Below are 26,863 nucleotides of genomic sequence, written 5' to 3'. Positions count from 1 at the left end.
TCACATTTTGTGTATTTTACAACACTTACATGTACCATCGATTAAACAGATTCAAATTTTTACAGTGGTTGTTTCTATCCCTAAGTCACATGTTAGAACTATTTTAAAGAACTAATGCTGGGTTTTTGTTTAATCTGCAAATGGTAAATCATACCTTTAACTTTATAATAGATGAGAAGACACATTCGCTTCGGGAGAAGTTATGAAGAAAGAATCAAACTGGATGTCAGGGGACCTTTCCAGTGGCTGGCTGGGCAACACTTCAACCGGGCATTCATTTTTCTATCTCAAGTTGTAACAACCTGCAACCTGGTACCCGTAACAGATGTACAGTACATGTCATGAGTAGAACGTCATAACTTCAGACAAACACAGTGCAATATGATTTCATTCCCATGCATGCCTTGATGGGGCTTGAATCCTTGATCTCTGCCCTTTGAGTTGAGAGCACAGTCCACTAGACCACGACGGGACAAATCCATATAGGCTGGCCATGGTGACGAATGAATTGGAACCACATAACATGACAAGTCAAGTGGTCTCTCCATTTCATTTACCGGTCACATCATGTACAACTGGACCCTTAAAGTCTATGAAGGAAAAATAAATGGCAATCAAGCGGTATCTTTGTCATTTTGTTTTTCATTGATCGGAAAAACAAGCCCGAAAGATGAATGGGACAGGACATTTTCTCAAGAAACCTGCAAAGCACACATATATTCATAAATAGAAAGTTTATACATGTCTTGAATGTAATTAGTGTATAAGATGAACAAATACTTCGCTGGCATGGTCAACAAGCATCAGGACATAATCTCCACCGTCCTTTATAGCTGATAATGATAGTATTTCAAGCTAGTGGAGATATGATACGTGTCCACCATCTTTTTCCTTGATTTGAAAATATCAGCTGTTTTGTTAAATCACAATCTAGCACAGATGTTTCTGTTGGTCGGAGACAATGCCCTTGTTCTTCCTGTTGTTGGCTGACCACTTGACCAATGCCAGAGATCAATACACAAGTCCAAGTCCACTACGTTATGTCCAGACAGCGGGCTTCTCAATTGCTGAGTGGGAACAGGTTCAAAGTCTCGTATCTTCTGAATTCACTCCACAGCTGTCCTGGTCTGTGCACCATCTGACTCTCCTGCATTCTCCCACGACTGCAGGGCTAGTTCCAGCTTGCCTGAATGATGCGAATCCAATCTGATGTATGCCTGCCAAATGCAAGAATGGATACAGGAGAATCTCATCCAAAATCTTAAATACCCTTTTCTACAATATTTGCACCAGTAATACTTGAGCTTTATTACAAAGAGAAGATAAGGGAAGACTCTGTCTTTTATAACAAATACAAATGAGAAAGAAAGGGTGAAAATTGTCTTTGATTCGGAAATTTGATAAGGAAAGATTAGATCTTTCAGTCTTTAATAATAACAATAATGATAGTGATAACAATAATAATAACAACAATAATAATAAAAATGATAATAATAATAATAATAATAAAATAATAATAATAATAATAATAATAATAATAATAATAATAATAATAATAATAATAATAATAATAATAATAATAATAATAACAATAATAATGATAATACTAATAATCATCATCATCATCATCATCAATCCACTGAAATTCAGTCTGAAGTAAATGAATGTGAACAGGTGTGGTGGACACTTACTGGTATATAATCTTGGGCAAAAACAGAAAACACATTTTTAATTTTTTCAAAAACAAGAAGTCAAAGAAGCCATACAGTTATTGTATCTTTATATCTTTCTATCTTAGGTTTGTAATCTATTCTGAGTATTGCATTAGGCAGAATAACAACTTATATTTTGTTTACATCCTATCTTAGTTATATACCATTATTTATTACAGATGTAGAGCCATCAAAAGCTTAGCAATCACAGACTTCATTACAGGTCCTAAAATTGACAATACACAATTCATACAAGATCAAAGTCATTACTTCTAACTTATATGTTTCTAACTGAAGAGTGGTAATTTTTGTATTTTTTATTATGTATATTTCTCATTCTTTGCAAATTAAATCAAATTCACTTGTTAATATCCCATTATGTTATCATTATCATCACACCTGTTTCCTCTAGCCCTGGCTTTCTCCCGTACACGATGTACAGTAAAATTCAGAGGTGCAAAGTGAACACACGCAAGATGCTACCACAGTGACAACAGGTGTACAATATACCAGGAATATGTACTTGCTTGTTTCGGCCAATCACATACCTTGATCAGAGCCACTCCTTCTAGGCTGAGACTTTCTGCTTCCATGGCAACCGGGCTAGCTGGGTGAATGAGGCAATATACTCTGACTAAATCTGCTGCATCTTGGATTCTGGGGTGACAGAGAAGTGATCACACACACTTCAGATTGGTAACATTTCTCTTTTGCTTTTGTGTTGTTGTTAGCAATGAAGGATCATATCTTAAAGGACAAGTCCACCTTTATATACATATTCAGGATTGAGTGACTGCAGCAATAATAGTACAATGTAGTGTAGAACACATCATGGAAAGTTTGTGGAAAATTGGATAATCTGTTGAAAAGTTATGAATTTTTAAAGTTTCTCCACAGTCACTGCTGGATGAGAAGACTACTGCAGTGTATGATGTCACATGCGTAGAACGATAAAGGAAAATATAAAGAGAATTCCACAAAATGTCATTTTTTGAAAAAAAAAGAAGTACACATTCCCCTCACTTGCTACTGACATAATATGTTAAGGATAATATTATTCGCCCTTCCTTCTCAAAGAGGCACGTCAAGTGCTCTATTATCATGTGAGAAAAGTGAAACTATGTTGAATTTTCATTATAATTTCTTTCATAAATCGTTCTACGAAAATGACATCACAAGCTGTAGTAGTCTTCTCGTCTATACAGTGGTCACACTGAAACTTCAAAACCTTGTAACTTTTGAATGGATAGTCCAATTTTCCTCAAACTTTCACTGATGAGTTCTACTGATATTGCTGCATTCGCTCAATCCTTGTGTACATGAAGGTGGAGTTGTCCTTCAATGTTGGACACCAAATTATCTGGGCACAGTTACACAACAGACTGATTGTTGGTCCATTGGTACACCAAATACAGATAAATACATAAAATGTTTCCCACTGGCCATCTGATCAGTTCTGTTGATATAGGTTTTGGGTCTTCAACATAATTGCGTATCTCTACACTTTATCAAGATGCCATTTCTAAAGAGAGGTACTATCAGAAGATAATGATGAGGAAGGAGTGAAGAAGGATGAGGCAGGAGGGAAGAGAAAAAATATGGCACAGAAGAAAGCATGGATAGAAGAAGAGAAGGAAATAGAAGAAAACAAGAGAAAAAAGGCAGTGCACGACAATAGTGCAAGAACTTATGCAAAATGAGTAGAAACATGAAATATGAGGTGAAAGAGAAAGAAACGAAATTCAAAACACTGAAGCAAACAAAAGGAAGGAAAACACAAAGAAATGAGATAGGAAAAAGAACATGAAACAGAGCATGATGGATATAAAAGTGTGGTCACTTTGAGTATCAGCATGTAAAAGCATAAGTTACACAAAAATGAAAGAAAAGTCATATAGAGACAAAGAAATAAGGGAAGAAAACAAAAGATGTAGAAGACAACATATGTGGGAGAAAAAAGCAACTAGAGAGATAACATGAAATTGAAAGACAAGACGAAGAAGGAAGGAGGAATTTTTGCATGGTATTAAAGGGAGGTTGAAATAATCGCACACATTTTGTAGAGTGCAAAAGTGAAACCTTTATCAACGGATGTCAAAAATAAACAAATATTCTTTAACAAATGAAAAAAAAAAAGAAGCAGACTGAGGCTCTCAGGCATCATCTACTTACAAGTCTCTCTGGACCATGTCTGTGAGTAGGCCGTCTATCCTCTTCTGTCTGGCGAAGAAGTAGGCCATACCGCCAAAGTGCCTCGTTGATCGGAGGACGTCATAATTGCCCATCTCATCCAGGTTCTCATAGGCCTTGCGATGAACCTTGATATGCCAAAGGAGGTAGGATCCGATGGAGGAAAAAAGAATATGTTCCTATACAAGGTGAGCATGGGGAACAGGGATGTTGGTCCACTAAATATTTTCCTGATTAACTCTGTATCTGCCATGGTGAAAAAAACCCTATGTGCCACATTATTTTGTAACTCAGCACTCTGGGAAATCATCCTTGGTTTTCATTTTTTTTTTTCAGAATTATGTAACTGTTCATAGAGGTACTTATGCTCGAAATGCAGAATAGCAAATTTGTAGAGATAAATTTGCAAGCTTTGCCATGATGGAAATGTCATGGCAAAGCTATGGCTATGATGTTTAAAATGAGCTGTGCCACGTTGCGACTTATCAATCAAATTGTGTGAGGTTGTGCGTTTGAGCAAAATATGCAAAACTGGCTGAGCTGAGATTGTCAAAGAGTTACTAGATACAGTTAGTAAATGCACAAAAGTCGAAATTTGTAACTTACTGAAATCCTGACGAGTTGTTTTCAAACATTTGATAAAGTCGGTATTACTCCCCCTGTTCATTTGCTTTGAAATATCAATTTCATCCACTTCTTACAGGAGGGATCAGTGACAAAGTTCTATGTTGGATTCATAACAACTGACCTTGGTTTTAGAGGGTCTTTTCTTGGTACAATTATCTTTATTTCAAAAGAGTTGTGGTACATAGATAAGGTACATGAGGTCAGAGATCACTCACACATTTCTAGAAGCATTCAAAAGCCTTCTGTGTCTACACTTAATTTAATGTGTTTGTGTGTGTGTGTATATGTGTGTGTGTGTTTGTGCGTGTGTGTGTCTGTGTGTGTCTGTGTGTGTCTGTGTCTGTGTCTGAGTGTCTGTGTATCTGTGTCACCATTTGAATACTTGTAGCCATCAATTGACTGAATTATACTCACTCTGATGAAATCTTCAGCATCAGGCTCAAACTGCACACACGCAGCATCCAGTAAGAATTCATGACGCTCTTTGGCACAGATAGCCTGGTGATGAAGGGACAGCAACAGGCATTAGTAAAATATAGCAGAAAACAAACATTTTTGATAGACCCCAGCCTTTTAATAAGATTATATACCGCAATATATATGTGCTCCTAGACAGTGCTGAAGCGCTACACCAGCTGTCTGACACACTTCAGAGAATACCAGCTTGTTCTGGTTTCAACAGCTGCTGTCTGAGAAACCTAAATATTATTGAACAAAAAACATCACTTAAAAATAAGAGCATTTAACTCTATCAAAAGACTTCAACACATAAAACACAACATTCACCCTGTTACAAACAGATATACTTGTACTTGTTTCACAATGAGAAAAAAAAAAATCAAAATGCCCACACTCAATAGACATATATCCAATTACAGTGACAATAAAAGAATTGTTATGCAATACTTGGGAAAAACTACCCCCCCCCCAAAAAAAAAAAAAATCAAAAAAAAATCATAATTTTAACCATCATGGTTCTCATAATTTTCTTTATACTTAGTTTAGTTTCTAGTTTTGAATCAAGGACAAGAGCTTGGCACAGGGTCACAAGTAACTTACTGGAAGCTGTTCATCCGCAAACATTGGTGGCGCTTCAACCTCTCTCCTCTCACGTGGGAAGTAGACCTGCATAATTCTGTCTCGTTCATCCCATCGAGCCTTACGCAGCCTGCCACTCGGTTCTCTGATGACTACGAATCGCTTCTTCTCGGTACACAAGAGGGGAAGGGAAAGGGGAATAAAAATAAAAAAGATGAAAATTACCACAATACCACCCAATGAAATTGTAACAGTTTTCTTTACTGCACCTAAGCTGCTACATGTATGCTAAATGGTGTTAAACTGGTTGCAGAGAGGTACCACTGGAAAGAAAGGACATTCTATTTTTCCCTGGTTTTTCAGCAAGCACTTTTTGACAGATGATGATGTTAGTTTGCTATATAGGACAGTTTCGGCTATCACAAACAAAAAATTATGTTCCTAACAAAAAAAAATGTCTCTTTGAAAAGTCATCAATCATGAAATCATGAAGAGAAAGTGCATCCTGGAATCTAAGTCTGCCAAAGATGTACAGTGCACTTCCATTATAATGAACACAGTTATAATGTAATTTCAGATACAAACACAGCACAAAATTCAGGGCCGAAAATTACCAGCTAGACATCTTTATACACTCTATTTATTGGGCTTTAAAAGAAAGCAAAAAAACAAACAAACAAACTGCCAGTCCTGAGGACTTTGTTATAACGAGAGTCGGCTGTAATTGGACAGATTATTTCTCACAGAAATCGGCCCAATACTGCCTCCTGATTGGTGAGCTGAAATATCCATAGACTCAGGATTGGTCAGTAGAAATAGCCATAGACTGCTGATACTTTTTAGATGAATGCTGCAAAGTTTAACTTGTGTTACCCTAAGAGAACAAAGGTGATTGAACATGTATTTGTTGGTCAAGTGTGTGGATGCTACCCGATCTGACTTACTCGCTCACTGAGACCATAGGTGATGTCGGTGAAGACCACATTGGCGGTGTCCAGCCCCGCCAGTCCCTCATCCTCCGCTAGCACCTCATCGATGGGTTCCCTCTCTTCCAACACCGGAGGCATGCTCAGTCTCCTCTCCGCCTCCTTTCTTGCGTCTTCTTGGAGCTGGTTGAGGAATAAAGTGTTATTCACATGTATTGGCACTGGTTTTAGAGCTTATGATACATACACGGTATATGTCCACATGTGACCGTGCATGACAAAACCAATAAAAAGTCACACTACCTGATTGTACACAAGGACCTAAAATAGGTGTTGATTCAGGACGATTGCAAAGACATGCAATTACATAATATTCCTTTAAAAAAAAAAAACAACATACAAACAAACAAAAAAAAAACCCCAAAAACTGGGAAATACATGTACTGTATATTTTCAGTAAAGATAGAGTGATATTGAACCTCTCTTAAATATCCCCATAACATAATGTACCCTCATTTTCTGTTTTCATTCACACAACCAATGTTCAGTTTCATTCATTTTTTTTTTCGTAACTATCATACACTTGTACAAACAAGATTTGACTGACTACACGGCCATTGTCACCGAGCTCTTCTTGTTACTTGATCATTTGCACTTCATCTAAAAGAATGTTTTCCTGCAAATGAAGACAAAAAAAAGGAGTAAAGTCTGTGGTTTTCAATTATAGAATGGGTAGCGAGAATCCTGCGATCTGATAGGTCGAGAGCTATGTGTTCATTTTTACTGGCCGCACGCTAAGTCACAGTGGTAAACATGTTATCGCGCACTTAGCAAGAGTACGCGTACTTGTAACAAAGGTTCGAGCACTAAAGCAAGCGTTCGCGCACTCAGCTTGGCCATGCATCCAGTAAAAACTGATGCATGGCTGGCCATGCATCCAGTAAAAACGGTAAGCACGGGTATGCATGCCCTTTACGGCAAGCCAAAAGGAAATGCATCCAGTAATTTTGTCATCGGGTAACACGATAGAAAAATGGGTTTTTGACGAGAAAATTACCCATTCTATAAATCAGATGACGCACATGTCTTTTCGTGCGTCTGTCGGAATATAGTGTGCATGCGGTAACTATAGAATTTAGCCTAAACCAACTCGGCTTTGCCTCGTGGGTTAAGCATTCCATAGTTACCTTATGCACACAATTCCGACTGACGCACTCAGACCTGTGCGTCATTTGTATACTGAACTCACTTCTTGCAGTTTCTTACTGCTGACCAGTTTGTAGGTGGGTGGCTCCAGACTCTGCTTGGCTGGTCTGAAGACCTTCTCGATGTTCAGTCCGGTGATTCTCTTGAGGAGAGTATGGATCTCCGGATCACTGAATTTAGCTGCCATGTCCCAAACAGAAATACACAATGTGAACAAACTAAAACTTTATTTAAACTTTATTTGTGTATTCATCACTTTGGTTCTGTTATTTAATTTTTACCAAAATCATAAAAATGCTAAAGTGGCCAAAAACACCCTCCCTTTAAATAATCTACATATTTTTGGACATATTCAAGGTCAGTTTTCTCTCTTTTTATTCCGGGTTCCAAACAATATCCTAAAAAAGCAAACATCACGCATGACAAATATTGATATACGTACATGTACAATATTGTACATATGTATATCTGATTTTAGTGACAGTCTTCTAGGTCTGGACAATCTAAAGTGTAGAAATTGACTTCTTTTCTACTGAGAGTGTCTACAAGTGTACATACAGTCTCAACATAAATCAGATCGTATTTTCAGCGCGCGCTTGTGAATCCGGAGTATTTTCTGAACATGTGAGAAAAATTTCATGCAAATTGTGAGATTTTTCGGCCAAATCGCGATATCGCCATCGGTCCCCTCTCGTTCTGCGTGTGCGTCTCCACTATGTGTAAAGTCTATGGAGGTTGAAAGAAGTCCCCGGCGATGACGAAATGAATGACCGCGGCCCGGAGATGAATGGAGTGGGGACCTACAATGTATTTCGCGATAATGCCATTTTTCACATTTCTATTGACAGAGAAGCATTAGGTGGTCGATGTGTCAGACACCCAACCATAACCAGTCAGTAGCACTAGCTACTCATTGACCGCCTGATTTTTATATGTCTGATAAGAATATTTAACACTGAAATTCACTTTAAAACTATGTGATTGAGAAAATCCAGCACTATCAAATGCTTTTGTTCCCTTTTCAATTCGAAGTTTCAATGCAAAAATATCGCCGTCGAACTTCAGTGCCCTCTTTTCAGCTCCCTGCGCCGCTCCTTTTTAAGATCGACCGCTATTTTTGTATTGTCAATTGGTACAATGGCTTAATGCACACAAACCGAATTGTATCGAGCACCATGTTGTGAGAAGCTAATGCACTGACATTAAATTTAAATTACGATTCGGTTAAAATATTCATTCAAAATTTTGTCCTAGATTTAAACCATTATAGGCATTAATGAGCAGTGAATTTTCGTTTTCACCACAGTAATTTTAACCACACATCCTCATCAACAGTCAAAGCCAATAAAATTTTACATTTTTATGTGCTCTCTGAGCTCTGCGCGCCCGTGCAGCATGCAGCTCCAGTGCGTACTATTAGCGTTCTGTGCGCCAAAAACTAGGCGATCTAACGTTAGTGATAGGTTTCAAAAAGGGTGGTCGATGTGTAGAGTTACCATACTATATTGTATGGAAGTGCTACACTGCTACTGCTAGTGTGCGTTCATAATTGTGATTGCGTTTGCGAACTATGACAGCTGACGAACTAACGCTGTATACGGTATGTGGGACTAACTTTATGAAAACCAGTTCCAGTACATTACAACATTTGTAACGTTAGTGCGAATCACGGCACACGTAGCTACCAGAAAAATGACAGCTGTATTATCTCCATCACATTCATCGCATCATAAAATACCTTTGGCCTCTTGTGATGTATACAACAGCCTTCTCTCACGCGAAATATTGCATGCTCGGCTACATTTGGCGTAGTTTGTCAAGATTTGAAGTGCTCGATTTCGCAACATTGTGGAGCCCATGCAGGTCGCCATGTTGTTCTGGGTTGCCAATTGTTGACCTGAAAAATACAGCGATAAAGATTTGAAAGGCATTCACATCAAATGGTGTAAGGTTGTTAACTTATGCTAACATCTAATAAAATTAAAATTTATTTTTTATATTTCTTTAATATTTTTAACTTTTGTCTTCGTTTATGCATATTTTTCATCCTTCTTATACTTTTTCTTATCCCACTTTCACCGAATTTTGCTAGTCGACTCCGTGGTCGACTCTCATGCAGGAGTATATGTACTCATAGTACACAAGTGGTGGCGGTGTGGTACAGTACAGTACAAGTGTGTGTGTGTGTGTAGTACGTGTGTGTGACTGCAGCGGTGGCCAGGTTCATACGTTCAGACTGTATTCAAGAACAATCTCGTCAACAAAATAGTGGCAAAATGTCGAACGTTAATTGGGATGAAGCGATCAATGAGCAGGAAAAGAAGGCAAGTATAATGTTTTCCTCACTGTGAGATTGATTGAAATTTCCAAAACCCAGGTAAGTCCATTGTGCACTTTCAATAGATCCGTCTCAGAACTGAGGATTCAAGATGTGTGCAAAGTGAAGAACACACAGTTCACCGCACCTCGCCTCCACCAGCTCTCAGCTCTACGAGTACGAATCATCAGCTCGAGTGCGTAGGGCCTACGTTTGCGTTGTCGTTTGACTCCCATCATCAGTGCTCATCTCAGCTCACGTTGTAACGCCTGCCCTTGACCGAAAGATCGGTCTGTATCTGTCCGTCGGGGAATGTTCCGCGGAGACTACGTCTGGCTTCACGGATCCAGCAAAATATAAAAGAGTCCTCCAGACAGATGTGAGATGGATCTTTCTGTCTACGCCTGCCCGTACCTTGAGTGGGTGTAAACTTTTAACATTAACTGTTAGAGTTATCTAGGCAACTTTTATGGACATTACGGCACTCCGGTTATTCCAGGATGCGGGGATTAGAATCATCGAATGCTGAAATTACAATGTACAAATGAGTAACGTTAGGAGTTACTATGACATGACACCAGCTCAGAGCTCACCCTTTAATTGACCGACAAGTAGAAATCTATGTCTAAGGCGAAAAACTTCTCATTTATAATAATGACATTTGCCTGGTCAGTTGTTCGCTTTGTAGACAGACACCATTGTGAGATACACACGCCATTGCGACGGTTTCAACCATTTTGGTTGAACGCAACTTCGACCCAGTTCCCCCCCCCCCCCCCCCAACATAGAAATGGTTAATTATTATTTTTTTCCAGCTTGGTTTTCAAACCAATCTGGAAAAAAATATATACAGGATTAATCAGTAAACATTTTGACTCGCCTCTTCCACTGTTTCCTCCTTTTTTTCTGGTTGTTTCCTCCACTTCTTTGCAGTGCTCCCCAATTCATCACCGCCTTCGTTTGAAAAATGACGGCATGAACGTCTATGGCAAGCCAAATGCATGCTCCGTACAATCACTATACTGTATCGGTACACTTAAGTTTACTGCACGTAAGTGTACCGATATAGTGATTGTATGGAGCATGCATTTGGCTTGCCATAGACATTCGTGCGGTCATTTTTCAAACGAAGGGCGGCGATGGAGCACTGCAAAGAAGTGGAGGAAACAGCCAGAAAACAGGAGGAAACAATGGAAGAGGTGAGTCAAAATGTTAACTGATTAATCCTGTACCGGTATATATTTTTTTCCAGATTGGTTTATGCGAAGTTGCGTTTCCGCCAGAACGGTGGAAACCGTCGCAATGGCGTATGTATCAATGTGGTGTCTGTCTAAGAAGCGAACAACTGACCCAGCAAATGTCATTATCATAAATGAGAAGTTTTTCGCCTTAGACATACTTGTTGGTCAAACCCTTCAAATACTAGTAAATACTCCAGCCTTCTGCTGGACCCTGTTCTGAATATATTTTTTTAAAGCTGGCCTGTTTCTGATGTATAAATTTGCTAAAGGCAAAGGTGTAACTCAGTATACATATTAAGCAATTGAATAGGGTAAAATTTTACTAGTTGTCTTGACAAGTGTTACTTGAAGTGAAGCCCAAGGTAACGTTAGATCTACAGTTTTGGAGAGATTTACTACTTGCTGTGTGTATCTTCTTCTTCTCCTTCTTCTTCTTCTTCTTCTTCTTCTTCTTCTTCTTCTTCTTCTTCTTCTTCTTCTTCTTCTTCTTCTTCTATTTCTTCTGCTTCTACTGCCTAGCCTGCTGTACAACTGTAAATCTAGTGACATAGTGTGTACATAGTGTTTCCATGCCCTCTACACTGTAGATTTTATTTGAAGGAGTTTACACTGTTACTGTTGGTGGCTTCTAGTAGTAGACTGTGCCAGACACGGCCGAGGTTTACTGTAAAATCCCTTTGTTGTAGTTCAGGGTTTGTGTGAAGTTTTCTAAGCTCAAGTATATGAACTCTCGCTCATCCTGGAATGGGTATGTTAAACAAAAGAAATCTAGGCTATGCAAATTATTTAGATCATTAATGATCTTTAATGTCTGGATGATATCTGCTCAGTGTCTTATTATTTCACAAACTAGTAAAGGTTATTTCAAAGAAAAAAATTGTGTATTTACATGTACAATGTAGTACAATGTAATCTATACTGATATCTGTTTTTCTGTTTAGATCAAGGAGATTGGCATAAGTGGACCTTCTGTGAGTGGTGCTGGTGCTGCCCCTTCTGCCCAGGGTGCGACTGCTGCTGCTGCTGGTGCTGTCGGTGGGGCTTCCTCTTCAGCGTCCGCTTCCTCATCTTCTGCCGCCGAAGCTCAGGAGGATAAGGGTGAGATTGGCAATCTGCTATGAACAGAAAAATTGAAACCAAACACAGCATTGAATAAGGACTGATTTTACAGCAAAACATGAAACCGGGGGTAAATATTCACATTTGAATGACACACACCTTAAAAATGAAAACAACAGCAACAACAAACCTGAAAGAAAAGGAAAATCTGTTATCTATACACAGTTATAAATTTGCAAGACATGTATCGCATTTGCAAGTGGAATAATCAACTGAAATGTAATCTGAACAGGTGATGGTTGATCATTCTGAACATGAGTTTTTCTGCAGTTTTATAATCTGCAGTGTACTATTTGCCCATAGAAGCACAACTTTTTCATCACACAATCATTGCAGGCATGGTTTGGTAGAAACTGAGCAAACAATATTTCTGGAAGTGGTGTCCTCACACTAAAAGGACATGGTGTTACATTAACTTTGCTGGAAACTAAATGAGCTCACTGTAAACAGCAACTAACTCCTACCTGTAAATCCCAGCTGTATTTATCAAAACTATAATACCATCATTCTTTTTCTTAGATCATTATTGTTACCTCCACCAAGTAGGCTTTAGAGAAGCTTTTGCTGGTATTATGGAGTTTGTTTGTTTATCTGTCTGTGTGCAAAATAACTCAAAAAGTTATAAAAAGATTTGGATGAATTTGTCACGAGCAGTTGATGATGACACAAGGAACAGAGTTTTTGAATTGTGGTAGTTATCAAGATCTATTTTTAGGTGCATCTTTTTTTTTTTCTTCTTTCTTTTTTTTTTTTTGGGGGGGGGGAATAATTTGAAGGATTCTTTGTCCATGTCAGAGTCTATCATGAATGCTAGATGACATAATTGCTTTTGCAGTCATCAGAGCCATTGTGCTGTAGTAGGCCTGATGGTCAAGGAATCTAAAAATGCAGATGATGTGAATGTAAGAGTATACGATGTGGGGTGGAAACTGCAACATGATTGGAAATGAGCTGCTTGGCAGAGCTCTGTGCTGTCACAGTGCTTTTCTAGTTTAATTTTATCATTATTTTACGATTGTTATCGTTGTGATATCATTCCCACAGCAAAAGAAGCAGCAGAGGCATCTCTTCTCAACAAGGCTCTCCACTCTCGCCTCATCCATGACACAACAAGCTCACAGCTTGAGGTACAACAGAAGGATCCAAACTCCCCCCTCCACTCCGTCAAGTCCTTTGACCAGCTTCGCCTGTAAGAACCTCAGCTATTACCTTGTATGCCTACTTGCATTGTATGCATACTTCTCTAATGTACTGTATGTATGTGCATTATCATCATGTAAAAAATATGATGCCTTTTCACTGATTTTGGGCCGAAGTGGCTAGTTGCTGGGTAAAATTTAGCCTGAAACATGTTGCCACTAGACTGGGTGTACTTTGCTGAAAACAGGGTGGATGGATAGTAGAATGTTATGAAATTATTTCCAGTATGCATTACAAAATTATTGTCATACTGTTCTCTCATTGGCTACCTGAAAGAGTGCAATGTGTTGCTCTCTGTATGGTATCAGGAAGTTAGGTTTTATTAGGACCTTTGAATTCATATCTGGTGTCTAACACATGAAGAATAATATTCTTCACTCTATTAAAGTCACTTCTCTGATATTGCATACTGAACATTGTATTCATGTAAACATGATTTAGGATTAGGTGAATTTACAGCTTGTGACATTCAATATTTGTGTTAGATTTTTCTGTGGTGTAATACACTTCATTTGCGATACATGTATTAAAAGTGGTGCATGCTCTTTTGTTCACCATTCTTGACTATAAAGCATGGAAATTTCAGCGGTATGGACAGTCATCATGCAAATTGCTTTTCCTCAATATTTGACCACAGATACTTTGATATCATACCTCCGTGTCAATACAAAAAACCTAGATTATATTGTGTCTGTGCCTCATGTCTCCTGCTTGATTAAAGGTTACAGTTGAGACCTTGCATGGTACATTGTGTGTTGATATGATGAAGAATTTTCAACAAAAGAAAAAATGCTGTAGCACATTGGAGATTATACATTTTTATGATACACAGGCATACTGTAATTCAAATGCAAACTATGTGTAGCAGTAGCTGTCATTGCTTTCTTTCTTTCTTTATTTCTTTCTTTCTTTCTTTTGTGTGTGGATGGATTATGATAGAGCTCCAAGATTTATGGAGGAACATGCTACAAGATTCTGCTGTGTTTGCACTCATGGGTGTTAGCTGTTTGTTTGTTTTTTTGTTTTTTTGTTGGTGGTGGTTTTTTGTTGGGGGGGGGGGGGAAGGGGTTCTGTATTGATTGTCAAGAACTTGTGACGAATTCTTGCTTTCCTCCTTTTGATCACACAGGAAGGATGCCCTGCTGAAAGGAGTTTATGATATGGGTTTCAACGCCCCTTCAAAGATCCAGGAAACAGCCTTACCACTGCTCATGGCAGAGCCGTAAGTCTCCGTGCATGTGCAATAGACTATATCAAACTTTGAAGCCTCCTCAAATCCTTATCCTTGTTCCCTTTTGACATCATGTCAGAGTGGGTTTTTTTTTTTTTTTTTTTTTTTTTTTTAAAGAGGCGTATGACACCCATTCCCTCCTTTCTATTCTCAATGATTTTTGGCTCATAGGATATTATCCACCAGCTTCTGTTGGCTGGGCGAATTTGAGCAAAGTTAAAACTATTTAAAAAGGATGAAAAAACATAATTCAATGCTTGTTGAATAAAGTTGAGTAACTGTTGACCAGCATGCTCCTTCTTGCCAGATTAATGAGGTGCATTTGAGTTGTAAAACTTGTTCATTTGTGTTATTTACTTGAGACTCACAGATTACCAATCAGAACACACACCAGACACAAGAAATGAAGGCATTTGGGTATTTCTTTCCTTAAAGTTCACTGTGTCACTCTCATGAACTTATTAAAATGGTGTGTACAGTTCTGGTCGAGGTGAGGATTTAGCTATTAATGTTTTGCGAGATATTCAGAAACCACTCTATGAAATGTCAAAGAGCATGCAATTCTAAGGGGTATCAAAAGTTTATTTGATGAAACTCGGTTTGAGAATGGCTGAGATATCCAAAAAACAAGGTGAAACAAAGAGATCATAATAAAAGGCGTGGCCTGTAGTCTTTCATTATTATCACTCTTTTGGATATCTCGGCCATTTTAAAACCGATTTTCATCAAATAAACGTTGAATCCTTCTTAAAATTACATGCTCCTTCATGTTTTGTAAGAGATTTCTCATTATCTCACTTAGGAATGTTCAAAACATGAATCCCCACCTCAACCAGTACTGTACAGTCCCTTTAAGTTCACATACACCGCCTGGTAAGCATTGGGTTGCACCTTTGGAGCCCATGTCTTATATTTTATGGATACTTTTTTTTTTCATTTTGTCTATTCAGATGCACATCAAACATTGTGATTTTACTTATAGAGATATACAGCATAAAAAAACAATAGAAAAGGAATAGTTGTAGACCTGTTATGCTGTTCCTGGTATGTACTGTTCTACATCATACTTGTAGCAAATGATGCAAGATACAACATGTATGAACCTTATAATCTTAAAAACATTTGTCGAACATTCAGAAAACAATGCTGTTTGCATGTACATTGCATCATGCATTCAGAAGTACAGGGTAGTAAGACTTTGGCGCCAATGAGATATGTTCAAAATCTAGCAAGCCACCCAAAGTTGCGCTCTTTCTCCAGAGTGTAGTAAGTTTTCATCCTGTCTTGGTCCTCAGGCCAAAGAACATGATTGCACAGTCGCAGAGCGGGACGGGAAAAACAGCGGCATTTGTCCTGACCATGTTGAGCAGAGTGGACAATGACCAGTACCCTCAGGTAAGACTGGACTTGTTCAGATCATCACCAAAGGCTTAGGTAAAAGCTGTACATCAGCAGTTGGCCCGCAGCATACAAGTTGTCATAAAGCGCAAATCAAATTGACAAATTAATTACAATGTTACTTGTCTTACTGGTGAATGGGATGCAATGTCCCCTCTACAGAACTGAAATATCATAATAGAAATCGCAATCTTGATGATTTTCTGTAATGTCGCATGTCAATATGAAAATGCACTTTGTAAAAATACAACAACCAGGTATTCAATTTCCATGGGAAAAAAATGATATGAATTGCTAGATCATATGAATTGTGTGTTTTGACCTGAAATTTCCTGATGAAGTCAGTGGCGATTGTAGGTCACGTATCCTTCTGATTTGTACAATGCTATAGAGTCGTTTGTACCATTTGATGCTCAGAGCACACAAAGGATTAACCCCTTCCGTGCCAGGGATTTTGAACAGTGTACAATGCCATGTTTTTTGTTTTTGTTTTTGTTTTTGCTTTGTTTTGTTTTGTTTTGTTTTGTTTTGTTTTGTTTTGTTTTTGCTTTTTTTTTTTTGGGGGGGGGGGGTGTTTTTTTAATGGCAAGTGGCACTCCAAGCACACAAATGGTTGAAGACAGCATGAACACAGAGTGTAAAATTGTTCTTCAATTTCCTTGTAGTGGTCTGCAAGGTTTGCTGTATACCGTAGATGCCATGTATTTGACGAGTATGATTTCATGAATAGGGATAGGTATGGACAGTTTTGCAAGTGGTGAAGTTCGTGATTGAAAACCACAGTAGAGAAGTGAGCAATTTAATATACATGTTATTCCCTTTACAGGAGAAATGTTAGTGATTTCCCCCCTTGGCGACAATGTGCAGCGCGTATGTGTTACTCGAAGCAATATTTTTACACATCTTCAATTTTGCGGATATTATTTGACATGTAAAATTGCCAAAAAATGTAATGACTCAGAATATACAGTGTACAGTATCATCTACAGCATTTCATATTGATTTTTCTCTTATTATCTCCTTCTTTTTCCAATAGGCACTCTGCTTAGCACCAACATACGAATTAGCTCTTCAAATTGGCAAGGTTGTGGAAGAAATGGGGAAGCATTTACACGGAGTACATATCAGATATGCTGTGAGGGGCCAAAGAGGTAAGTTATGTGAGCAGCTATCTGGGGGAAAGAGTTGTGGAGTGAGTACAGCTGGAAAACATTTAGGCAAAACAATGAATTTTTTTGTTGTTCAGAACATGTTGATTTCATGCTTTGCCTGCATTTGAACAAAAATCATCACTCAGTAGGGATAAAAAATTGGTTTTAAAAATGTGACGATTAGGAGATTTGAGATAGAAAGAATTTCATCAGTCATGTTTATAAGGGTCAATGAAATGTAATCCCAAATTATGAAATGATATGTCATATAATTAGTGACCCTGCATCACAAAACTAACAAAAAGTTGCCAGACATTTTTTAGTTAAGGGCAGATTCGGAAAGAGCAGCCTCTAAGCTTTCAAATTATGTATAACTCAATACCAATGGACTCTCCTATTTATTGGTAAGAAATCACACACTCTGGAAAAGTGTGAACAGAGATAAGAGGCTCTGAAGTACAGGGTCTATTCAAGTGTTTTAATCTTTACCAAATTGTGCTAGCTGTGCAATGAATGAGACAAAACGTGGGATGTAAACCACTGGAGCAACGACAATGAAGAAATTATCAGATTAAGCTTAAATTGAGCATGCTCTATCAACACATTCTGTCCTTGATTAACCCGTTGAGGACGGGTTGATTTTGCTACAACACGCATTTCCCATAGACACCTGCCCGAGTATACTCGGGACTTGTCCTCAACAGGTTAGTGCCAACTTTAGACTTGACCCATCAATTTTCCGTGTTATGTTTACAAGCAATTTATGACGACGTATAAACATAGTTTTTGAGTGTACGATGCTTGAATAATCATACTTTTCTTTCAGTCCTGTGATTGTGATTGCAGTTAGAGTGCCTTGAGTATTTGATTTCAGTGGATTTTCTGGAAAATTGGTTACCCCCAAATATGCCGCATTTTATTCACATGTGTAAGACAGGGGACATTGACATACTGTATGAGCTGAAATTTTCGCGGTGGTTTTATTTTCGCGAATTTCGCGAATCGCCTTTGAACCGCGAAAATGACAACATGCGAAAATAACAACGCGCGAATAGCTAAGTTCAGTTAGACCCTCGCAACCGCGAAATTAACAACACGCGAAAATGTCCTCCATGTAGCAATTTGCGAAAATATCTCTACGGGAAAATTTCAGCTCGTACAGTACAATGCTGTTATTCATCCGGTCAAACTAAAGTATTAGTAAAGCTGCGATTAGATCCATGAATTTTAATCATGAATGAAATCTTTAAGCAAGGCTGCACACTAATCCATTTTTTTTTCTTCTAGTGGTCCGACCTGTCTGTTGGATCAGTAGTTTCCCAGTTTGTTTGTTTTTTTTTTCATTTTTACTGGTCTGTTCCTGAAAGTGTTGCTGGTCTGACAGTGATCTTTACTGGTCAGGGACCGTTGCACCAGTGCCAGTGTGCAGCGTTGCTTAAAAAGGGAACTGTTTTGTTCTCAAATTGCAGTGGGTCGGGGGGAGAAGGTTACGCAACAGATTGTCATCGGTACACCAGGAACAATGCTGGACTGGTGCATCAAGTTCAGGAGTATAGACCTATCTCGGATTAAGGTGTTCGTCCTCGACGAGGCTGACGTCATGATCGCAACGCAGGGGCACCAGGACCAATCCATCCGCATCCAGAAGTGAGTACTGTCAGTTCCTAGGGCGACTACCCTGTTACTATCATCATCATCGTCGTCGTTGTCGTCGTCGTCATCGTCCTCATCACTGTTTTAAATTCACAATTGTCACCTTTGAAGTCAACATCATCATGTATGAGATCAAGTGCCTTCTAATTTCACTGAAGCTATAGCTACTAAACTATAAATCACAATATTTGGCCATTCGAAGGCACAAGTTATGAATTTTGGAAGGATTTCAAATGGCCCTGTTGCTATGGCTGGCTTCTCACTGGTAGCTTGAGTTTCTATCACTTTTATATGATGGCACCTCAGTTTACTTTTCTCACAGTTACCAGTGAGAGGGCATTTGACTGAGGATACCTACCTTTACATTTAATCTTGCAAGTTGCTTGTGTGTTGACCTGGCTGGCGGCACACATGAATGAAAAATTTTACCCCAGATGGATATGAATGTGTTGAGGAGATCTCCGGATGGTTTCCAGATTTTTACATTTGAATAACAATAAATTAGTTATACTGAGGACAGAGTTTCATAATTTATCATAATTGTGATGAAGAATAAGAATATTTTCAAAATTTAGAACAAATTGCAAGGAACAAGAGCTGTGTTCAGACGGAGGCAGTTTTGGTCGGAGTAACTTCGGAAGAAGGGTCGGAGGAAGCTTGGTCGGAGTAACTTCGGAGGATACACTGTAGGTCGGAGTAGTGCCCGTCTGAACAAGGTCGTGGTAACTTCCTCCGATCGGAGGAACTTACCACGACCTCTTCCTCTGAACGAGATACTCCTGAGTTTTCTTAGGAGTATCTCGCTACCACGACTAGCCGGTCAGAGTAAATTGCCTGTGCGGACAAGCCCTCGGAGTATCTATGAACTTACATACCTTACGACCTAGGTAAAACTTCCTGGGTCAAATCGCAATGTTGACATTTTGTGAGTACACATGCAATTTTAACCTAGTCGATCACGACGAAGTTTTTTATATAGGGCTCATGCAGAAATTTCCATCAACAAGAATGGAGAAGACAAATGGCACTGGTAAAAAACAATCGCATGGTCGACGTGCGCGGCGCTACCACTTCCGGAAGTTACACCGACCCTCGCTCATAAATTGGTCGGAGTTTCTTCCCACGACCGTCGTGTGGACACAAGGGTCGTGGTAGGATATGCATTAATGTGAATATTAATTACCATGCCATAAAATTTTACTCCGACTAGAAATACGTCTGAACATGGCTAAGGATGATGACATGGCAGAGTCACCATAAGAATGCATGAGTTGGGGCTCAAGGAAGCAGAACAAAAGATGAAGGCATGCATAGATTATACACAGGTGAACTCGCAAGCAAGCGGTATTGTAATTGAATTTCAGTGCTACATTTTCTGAAATATGTTAGCCTTCTATGTCATCATCCTTGTTCAGTGTAATTTGTTCAACGTTTTTCAAAGCATTGTTTCTCTGCTCAAGAACCACAATAAATTCCACAAATCTATTCATGGAGTTGTCGATTTGTGCACTGCATAATGTGAAATTTTGAAAATCGTCTGGAATGCCCTATTAATTCTATTGTTTAATTCAAAATGCACGCCCCAACAATTCCAAAGATTTGTTATTGATCCTTTTCAATTTGACTTAGGTGAGGTTGACTGTATATGTGTTTTTTTTTTAATCTTTGCAGAAAACTTCCAACCACGTGCCAAATGATGTTGTTCTCGGCAACATACGACAACAGCGTGATGAAGTTTGCTGAGACGGTGGTGCCCGACCCCATCGTCATCCGCCTGCGTCGCGAAGAGGAGAGCCTGTCCAACATCAAGCAGTACTACGTCCTCTGTGCCAACAAGGAGGAGAAGGCTGAGTCCCTTTCCAACATCTACGGCGCCATCACCATCGGCCAGGCTATGATATTTTGCCAGGTGAGCACTTTTTAGAGTGTTGAAGATTTACAAACCCCCACCCGCCTCGTCATTTTAAGTGATACATGTACTTTTAAAATGTTTCTTTTTTTTTCAGATTTTTTTTTTTTTTGCTGAAAAGATGTGAGTTTTTTCTTTCACATCATGTGCAAATTTTGAGCCTCTGTTTTTGAAAATCAGGGGTGCCCCTGACAAGATACAGTGGTGTATAGCACATTTGTGTGACCAATATCACTGAAAATTGCAGCGTCCAATGACTTTTGTGTGTACAACAACAAAACCGACACACAAGATATTGATGATGATGATTATGATGATGATGATGATGTCAATGGTGATGATGATGATGGTGATGATAATGAAGATGGTGATGATAATGAAGATGGTGATGATAATGATGGTGAGGATGATGGTGATGGTGATGGTGATGGTGATGGTGATGGTGATGGTGATGGTGATGGTGATGGTGATGGTGATGATGATGGTGATGATGGTGATAGTAACGATGGTGATGATGATGATGATGAAGATGACGATGAATGTCTTGTTTTGATACCCATGTTGTTATTCTTTTTTCAGACCAAGAGGACAGCGAGTTGGCTAGCGGAGAGGATGACACGAGAGGGACACGCCGTGGCGCTGCTTTCAGGCGACCTGACAGTGGACCAGCGGGTGGCTGTCCTCACAAGGTTTAGAGACGGCAAGGAGAAGATTCTAATCACCACAAATGTCATGGCGAGAGGTGAGAGTATGGTCAAAAAAATTACACTCTAAAACCAAAAATTTTTGCATCCATGAAACTTTTGCATGGATTTAAGATTTGCGAAAGGTAAAATGCACATGAACGTTCTTGCCTACCCAATGCATTGAATGCCAGTGGCAATTTGCGAAAGTTTCATGCCCCGTAAAAGGCCATCAATTCCAATTTGCGAAAGTTTCATGAGCTAATGTTTCTTATTTTACAGTGTATCGATGAAATCGTCACTGAGTGTCAAGCCCTTTGTTCTATATTTCTTGTATTTCTTTCCTTTCAAATTACTTCTTTGCATGTGGTGTGGTAATGTTTATCCATTCAACAAAAAGAAAAAAGAAAGAAAGAAAGAAAAAAAAAACTTCAAAAAACAAAATGTGTGTAAATGTTGAAAATTACAGTCTGTGCACTTACTTTGGTGACAACTTGAATACTCATCACAGATTGTTTGGTGTCTTACTGCTGTGGTACCTACAATCACTGTATTTTACAGTTGATACAAACCACTATATGAAATGAGGCTCATGACTACTTATGAAAGCCTCTTGCTATTCATTTTTTTTTCTTATTTAGCTGGGGCAAAACAAATGTCAATAGCCCAGCCCTTTAGATCCTACAATGTAAGTCTTGCACCTTTTCAGTCTACTTACATTTCTGTTGGAGATGATCATGGCAATAGTTGTGTTTCTTTTTCTCTTTGATTCATGTTCGTGTATCATCAGTTGAAAACCAGAAAGATGTAAATGTCTTGCAAAGACATTGGTGTCAATGACCTTCTTGTTCACAACAGTATTGAAGTCATCACTTACTAGGACGTGTGACATATCAGTGAAGAAAAGTGCCACGTAACCATCTGGCTTAGCATTTGCTTTGCTGGACAAGTTTGCCTTGTCAATATGAATCAGTGCATCATCATAGATTGGACTCTCTTAAAAGTAAAGCCAGCTGCCCAAGGGTGTATGGAAACAGTTTTGGGGGGTTTCATCTTCATCATCCGATTCATAAAAGGGGTTGAAACCACTAAGAGACTGGTATTTCAAAACTTAACTTTCAGTTCTTTTCATCAGTTCTCCCTTTTCTGTTTGTATTTTTGTTTTGTTTTTGAATGTTTCTGTTTCACTACCTGTATTTAAGGTACACGTCCCTGATGCAGTCAACTTTCGCTTAAGTCTGATAGTCATCCATTTGTTTTTGTTCCATTCTGCAATGCCTGATAAAGGAATTGACATCGAGCAGGTGACAGTAGTGGTGAACTTTGACCTCCCGGTGGATATGGATGGACGAGCAGACTGTGAGACCTACTTGCACAGAATCGGACGGACAGGCCGATTCGGCAAGTCGGGCCTGGCGATCAACTTTGTGGATGGGGCCAGGACTATGGCTGTCATGGAGAAGATCCAGGAGCACTTTGGTAAGGACTTTGTCAAGAGTATTAATGTTAGCCATAGTACTGATTGTGAGAGTTATGTGGTACTTGCCATTGTTCTGTTTTGTTTAACTTTTGCTTTTGTCTTGATTTGTTTACGTTATATTGTCTAAATAAGAACTCGTCAAACTCTGGGTTTAGTGGCAAGTTAGCGCTCTTCTCTTTTTCGCTATACCAACTATGGTTTATATTAGGCTGTAAAGAAAAGCTGAATGCCTTAACCCTAATCAGGCCAGGCTTTTTTTAGCTATGCTAAAACCGGGATCTCGGCAATCAGTGGTGTGATCGTCATGACATTTAGCATGCCGGACACCAATGTCGTAATCTACAAAATTATGTCATAAGATTTTTTCAAACAATCAATTTCTAATTTTAGTTAATTAGTTCTGCAAATTTAGCCAAAGATCATATTTTAGCCTAATTAAAAGCATTGAGAGTCTCCATTTTGGTTTGTGTATCAGTTTTAGCATATTCAACGATGGTACATCATAACAACTTCCAAAAGTCATTTCAATTCTTACGTATTTTATTGTTTTCGGAATTTCATATGTATTTCTTTGTTTTTCCTTTTTTCATTGGATATTGTCACTGACCACATTTCTACCATAATTAGCATAAAGTCAATCATTGAAAGTGATTAATTGTTTGAATAGCTTCTGACCATCCAAGCATTGAGAATTTAGGGTTTCTGGGACGAACACTGAACTAGGGCTTTCTATAGCTCAGTCGGTAGAGCACCGGGGTAGCAATCCGGAGGTCTCGGGTTCGAATCCCAATGGAATCCCATTTTCTTTGCTCATTTTTCCACTTATAATGCATATTCATTTCAGGTCTGTTTTCTTCTGTTTGCGTTTGTTACATACTCAAAAAGCTGCATCACTTCGGTGATCGCTCGCATTTATCCCCAAGCTGAATTACCCTTCGGGTTTATGCCAGGTGTAAGTGTGTGCGTGTGTGTCACACACGAAACACACTGCTATAGCTTCTGACCATCCGAGCATTGAGAATTTAGGGTTTCTGGGACGAACACTGAACTAGGGCTTTCTATAGCTCAGTCGGTAGAGCACCGAGCTAGCAATCCGGAATTCTTGGGTTCGAATCCCAATGGAATCACATTTTCTTTGCTCATTTTTCCACTAATAATTGTAAAAATAATCAGGTTTTAATGACCTTCATAACAGACCACCGTCTTTCATAGAAAATGTACACAAAATCACAAAATTGTGCCTGTTTTGGGGTGACATGCCATTACAAAAATGAGTGTGGCTTCGAAAAAGTATGTGCGGACATTGCAAATTTGGTCTCAAAAGTTGTGCGAGATTATCACAAAGAAAGTCAAGAAACCTCACAATGAGGCCTTCTCGCATTACAGAATTATAGTGCAAAACATAGAGGGCGGGGGCAGATTCAAATACTCTGTCATTATGATAGGGGAATAAATTGTTGCTGTGCATGATATCATCACAAAATATTGTATTTTACTAATCTTGTCATCCGGCAATGGCGGCACTGAAATTTTAGAAACTCATCACTGTCAACGGAGCGTCAGATTTTCCTCAAACTTTGTGATGTGTTGTGACATTGCTTCAGTACCTCAAATCACTTGTACATCTGGGTTTCATTCTACTCCTAAGGATATTATATTTTGATAATATCGTCTTTCTTTCTTTCTTTTCTCACCTCCACAGGACGGAAGATTGAGAGGCTTAGTACGGATGATGTGGATGAAATAGAGAGGATAGTCTGAGGTCTACTCTTTTCCGTTGTGGCGTAGGTGCAAGAAAGAAGAAATAACCAAAATGATGGGAAACATGTTTTTGTGTTGTTTTCCTTATTGTTTGCTGGGAACATGTCAAAATTTCGTAGGGAAGGCAGCTGCGGCGCCTAAAGGAACCTTTTATCTGTAGATTTTTGATGAGAGAAGCTGCTATTTATGAACAAAATGCAGGCGTGTTTGAGTGCAAGAAAAGCCCAAAGTCAAGTGAAACCCAGTCAGGTTTCAGAGCTCATGCCTTGTTTAAGAGAATAGACTTTTTTACAGCAAACAAAAGGTGTCTTTGCAGTTGTTGCTGCCAATTTGTGGGAAGACTCTGTGAAAATATTTTTGACATTTATGCAACACTTGCGAGAGCAAACTAGCTCCTGTCAAATTTTACGCAATCCAAAGTATAAAGAGAGATTTGCAGCGGCTGAGTAAAGTTTATACAGCTGCCATCAAATCTGTGTAGCAGTTGATTATTCATGGAAATAGGTACAGATTTTACACAATGTGTAGGAATTCAGTGGTTATATGTTGGCTCTTGATGTGGAGGCAGCTGTTATGGTCATAGACCTTTTCGACAGTGGTCATACAGCTGAAAAATTACCCGCTGGTTATAAAAATCAATCAAATACAAAATGTAGTACCCACATTTGGATGTGGGTACATGCTAAAAAGTTGACTTGTTGACATATGTGTACAGGCAGCTCATTTTGCAGGAATGCCATTTTGCACATATTCTCCATATTTTTGTCAAAGATAGATGATACCAGACCCAGTCACTTTACAGATATCTTCATGTGTTAATTAGCTGGTGAAGTGCAGCCTTGTGCATTTTCTGGAAATTCAGGTAGCAATGGAAGGCATAACAATGACTGGCAATGAAAAAAAAAACCAGAAGAATATTAAACAATTAATAAAAAAAGTTGGCAAGATTTATTCAGCCTAAAGGTTGTGTCACTTGATCCATGACTAGATGTTTTGATGGATGTTTGTGTTATTTCTGAGAGCAACAAATGCATACTTGTCATTGACAGTGCTCTCTATTCTGCAATGAAACAGAGACAAACGCAACAAAGAAATAATGATTTATTTTGTCCATGAAAATGATTATTCAATAGATGGTCACACATAATTCTCTGTTCGTTTACTACAAGGCGTGGTCTGGGATATCTTTCAATCATATTTTCTCCGTCTCCAGAAGTAGATTTATTATCAGGTCCTCAAACCCCCCCCCCCCCCCAAAAAAAAAAAAAAAAAAAAAAGGAAAAGAAAAGAAATTTAAATGCAGGGGACAAGACAAGACAAGAGATATTGCTCATGTGAAGTAGAGTACACACTTTCCTTTCTTTAAGGCATTATGATCTGTATGCAGGTGAGATTTCTGTGCATCTGAGCATGGAGAACTTGTGTTTGTTTCACACATGTCTCACGCAGCTGGAAGAGCACCTTATTTCTGCACACATGAAACTTGTCTGGAAGATAAACAAATGTTATACTTGGGTAGTTGCTTAAAGTAGTTGTACTTACTCAATCAGAAGACAGTCGCACACTGCCTATGAAGTTGAGAATTCCGGCTCCTCACGCAATTCATGTGTGACAGCATTACATTGAATAGGACAGACTCACAAAGTCCTCCTCTAACAACAACAACAAAAACAACTATAGAAACTGCCCGAATTGTTGGTGTTGCATTTTAAAGCTACAATCCAAAGGACAGTCCATGTGATGTATTGACAATTTTTGTAGGGGAAAATGCAATGCTCGCCATCATCAGATTGGTGAACAGTCTTGAGAAGTAAATGGGCAATCCAGAATGTAGACGAAAACTTTGTGTGCGAAGCATGTGTTCCGGAAGCACTTCAGAATGAGAAACATTGTTATAAACTTGTAAGGCATTAGAGGTATCCCATATAGCTGTGCAAGCTAGACATTGTTTGAGCACTGTTTTTCCCTTAGAGGGTGATGATTGGGCATGTTAAAAACAAACAAACAAACATTAAATATGC

The 26,863-nt window shown here is 38.8% G+C and overlaps 2 protein-coding genes across 2 annotated transcripts; one reads left to right on the top strand and one right to left on the bottom strand.

The window, feature by feature from the left end:
• Positions 1–1,106: 1,106 nt before the first annotated feature.
• On the bottom strand, positions 1,107–7,886 carry LOC139723493 (small ribosomal subunit protein mS22-like). The gene is made up of 7 exons (XM_071634733.1): positions 7,743–7,886; positions 6,512–6,676; positions 5,589–5,732; positions 4,944–5,027; positions 3,885–4,030; positions 2,261–2,369; positions 1,107–1,217 (listed from the first exon to the last, which is right to left on the bottom strand). The coding sequence occupies exons 1-7, from the start codon at positions 7,884–7,886 to the stop codon at positions 1,107–1,109; spliced, it is 903 nt and encodes a 300-aa protein (XP_071490834.1).
• Positions 7,887–11,206: 3,320 nt separating this feature from the next.
• LOC139723492 (ATP-dependent RNA helicase DDX19A-like) lies at positions 11,207–25,461 on the top strand. Its single transcript, XM_071634732.1, has 11 exons — positions 11,207–11,215; positions 12,199–12,355; positions 13,421–13,565; positions 14,706–14,798; positions 16,103–16,202; positions 17,242–17,356; positions 18,826–19,003; positions 20,681–20,918; positions 21,498–21,660; positions 22,889–23,080; positions 24,784–25,461. Exons 1-11 carry the CDS (start codon positions 11,207–11,209, stop codon positions 24,840–24,842), a joined length of 1,449 nt encoding a protein of 482 aa, XP_071490833.1. The 3' UTR covers positions 24,843–25,461.
• Positions 25,462–26,863: the final 1,402 nt, after the last annotated feature.

The sequence above is a fragment of the Diadema antillarum genome, unplaced genomic scaffold (genome assembly GCF_040938485.1).
Source record: "Diadema antillarum isolate AM-2024a unplaced genomic scaffold, OU_Dant_1.0 scf00000192, whole genome shotgun sequence".
Taxonomy (NCBI): domain Eukaryota; kingdom Metazoa; phylum Echinodermata; class Echinoidea; order Diadematoida; family Diadematidae; genus Diadema; species Diadema antillarum.
Note: the sequence above shows the minus strand (reverse complement) of the source record. Positions and strands in the feature narration are given on the sequence as shown.

Coding starts and splice junctions, on each gene's coding strand:
- LOC139723492 (XM_071634732.1), top strand. Junction 17,357..18,825: donor TGCTGTGAGGGGCCAAAGAG/GTAAGTTATGTG, acceptor CTCAAATTGCAG/TGGGTCGGGGGGAGAAGGTT. Junction 19,004..20,680: donor CAATCCATCCGCATCCAGAA/GTGAGTACTGTC, acceptor TAATCTTTGCAG/AAAACTTCCAACCACGTGCC.
- LOC139723493 (XM_071634733.1), bottom strand. CDS start 7,886: ATGGCAGCTAAATTCAGTGATCCGGAGATCCATACTCTCCTCAAGAGA. Junction 6,677..7,742: donor GCAGTAAGAAACTGCAAGAA/GTGAGTTCAGTA, acceptor TTCCTCAACCAG/CTCCAAGAAGACGCAAGAAA. Junction 2,370..3,884: donor GACATGGTCCAGAGAGACTT/GTAAGTAGATGA, acceptor CTGTCACCCCAG/AATCCAAGATGCAGCAGATT.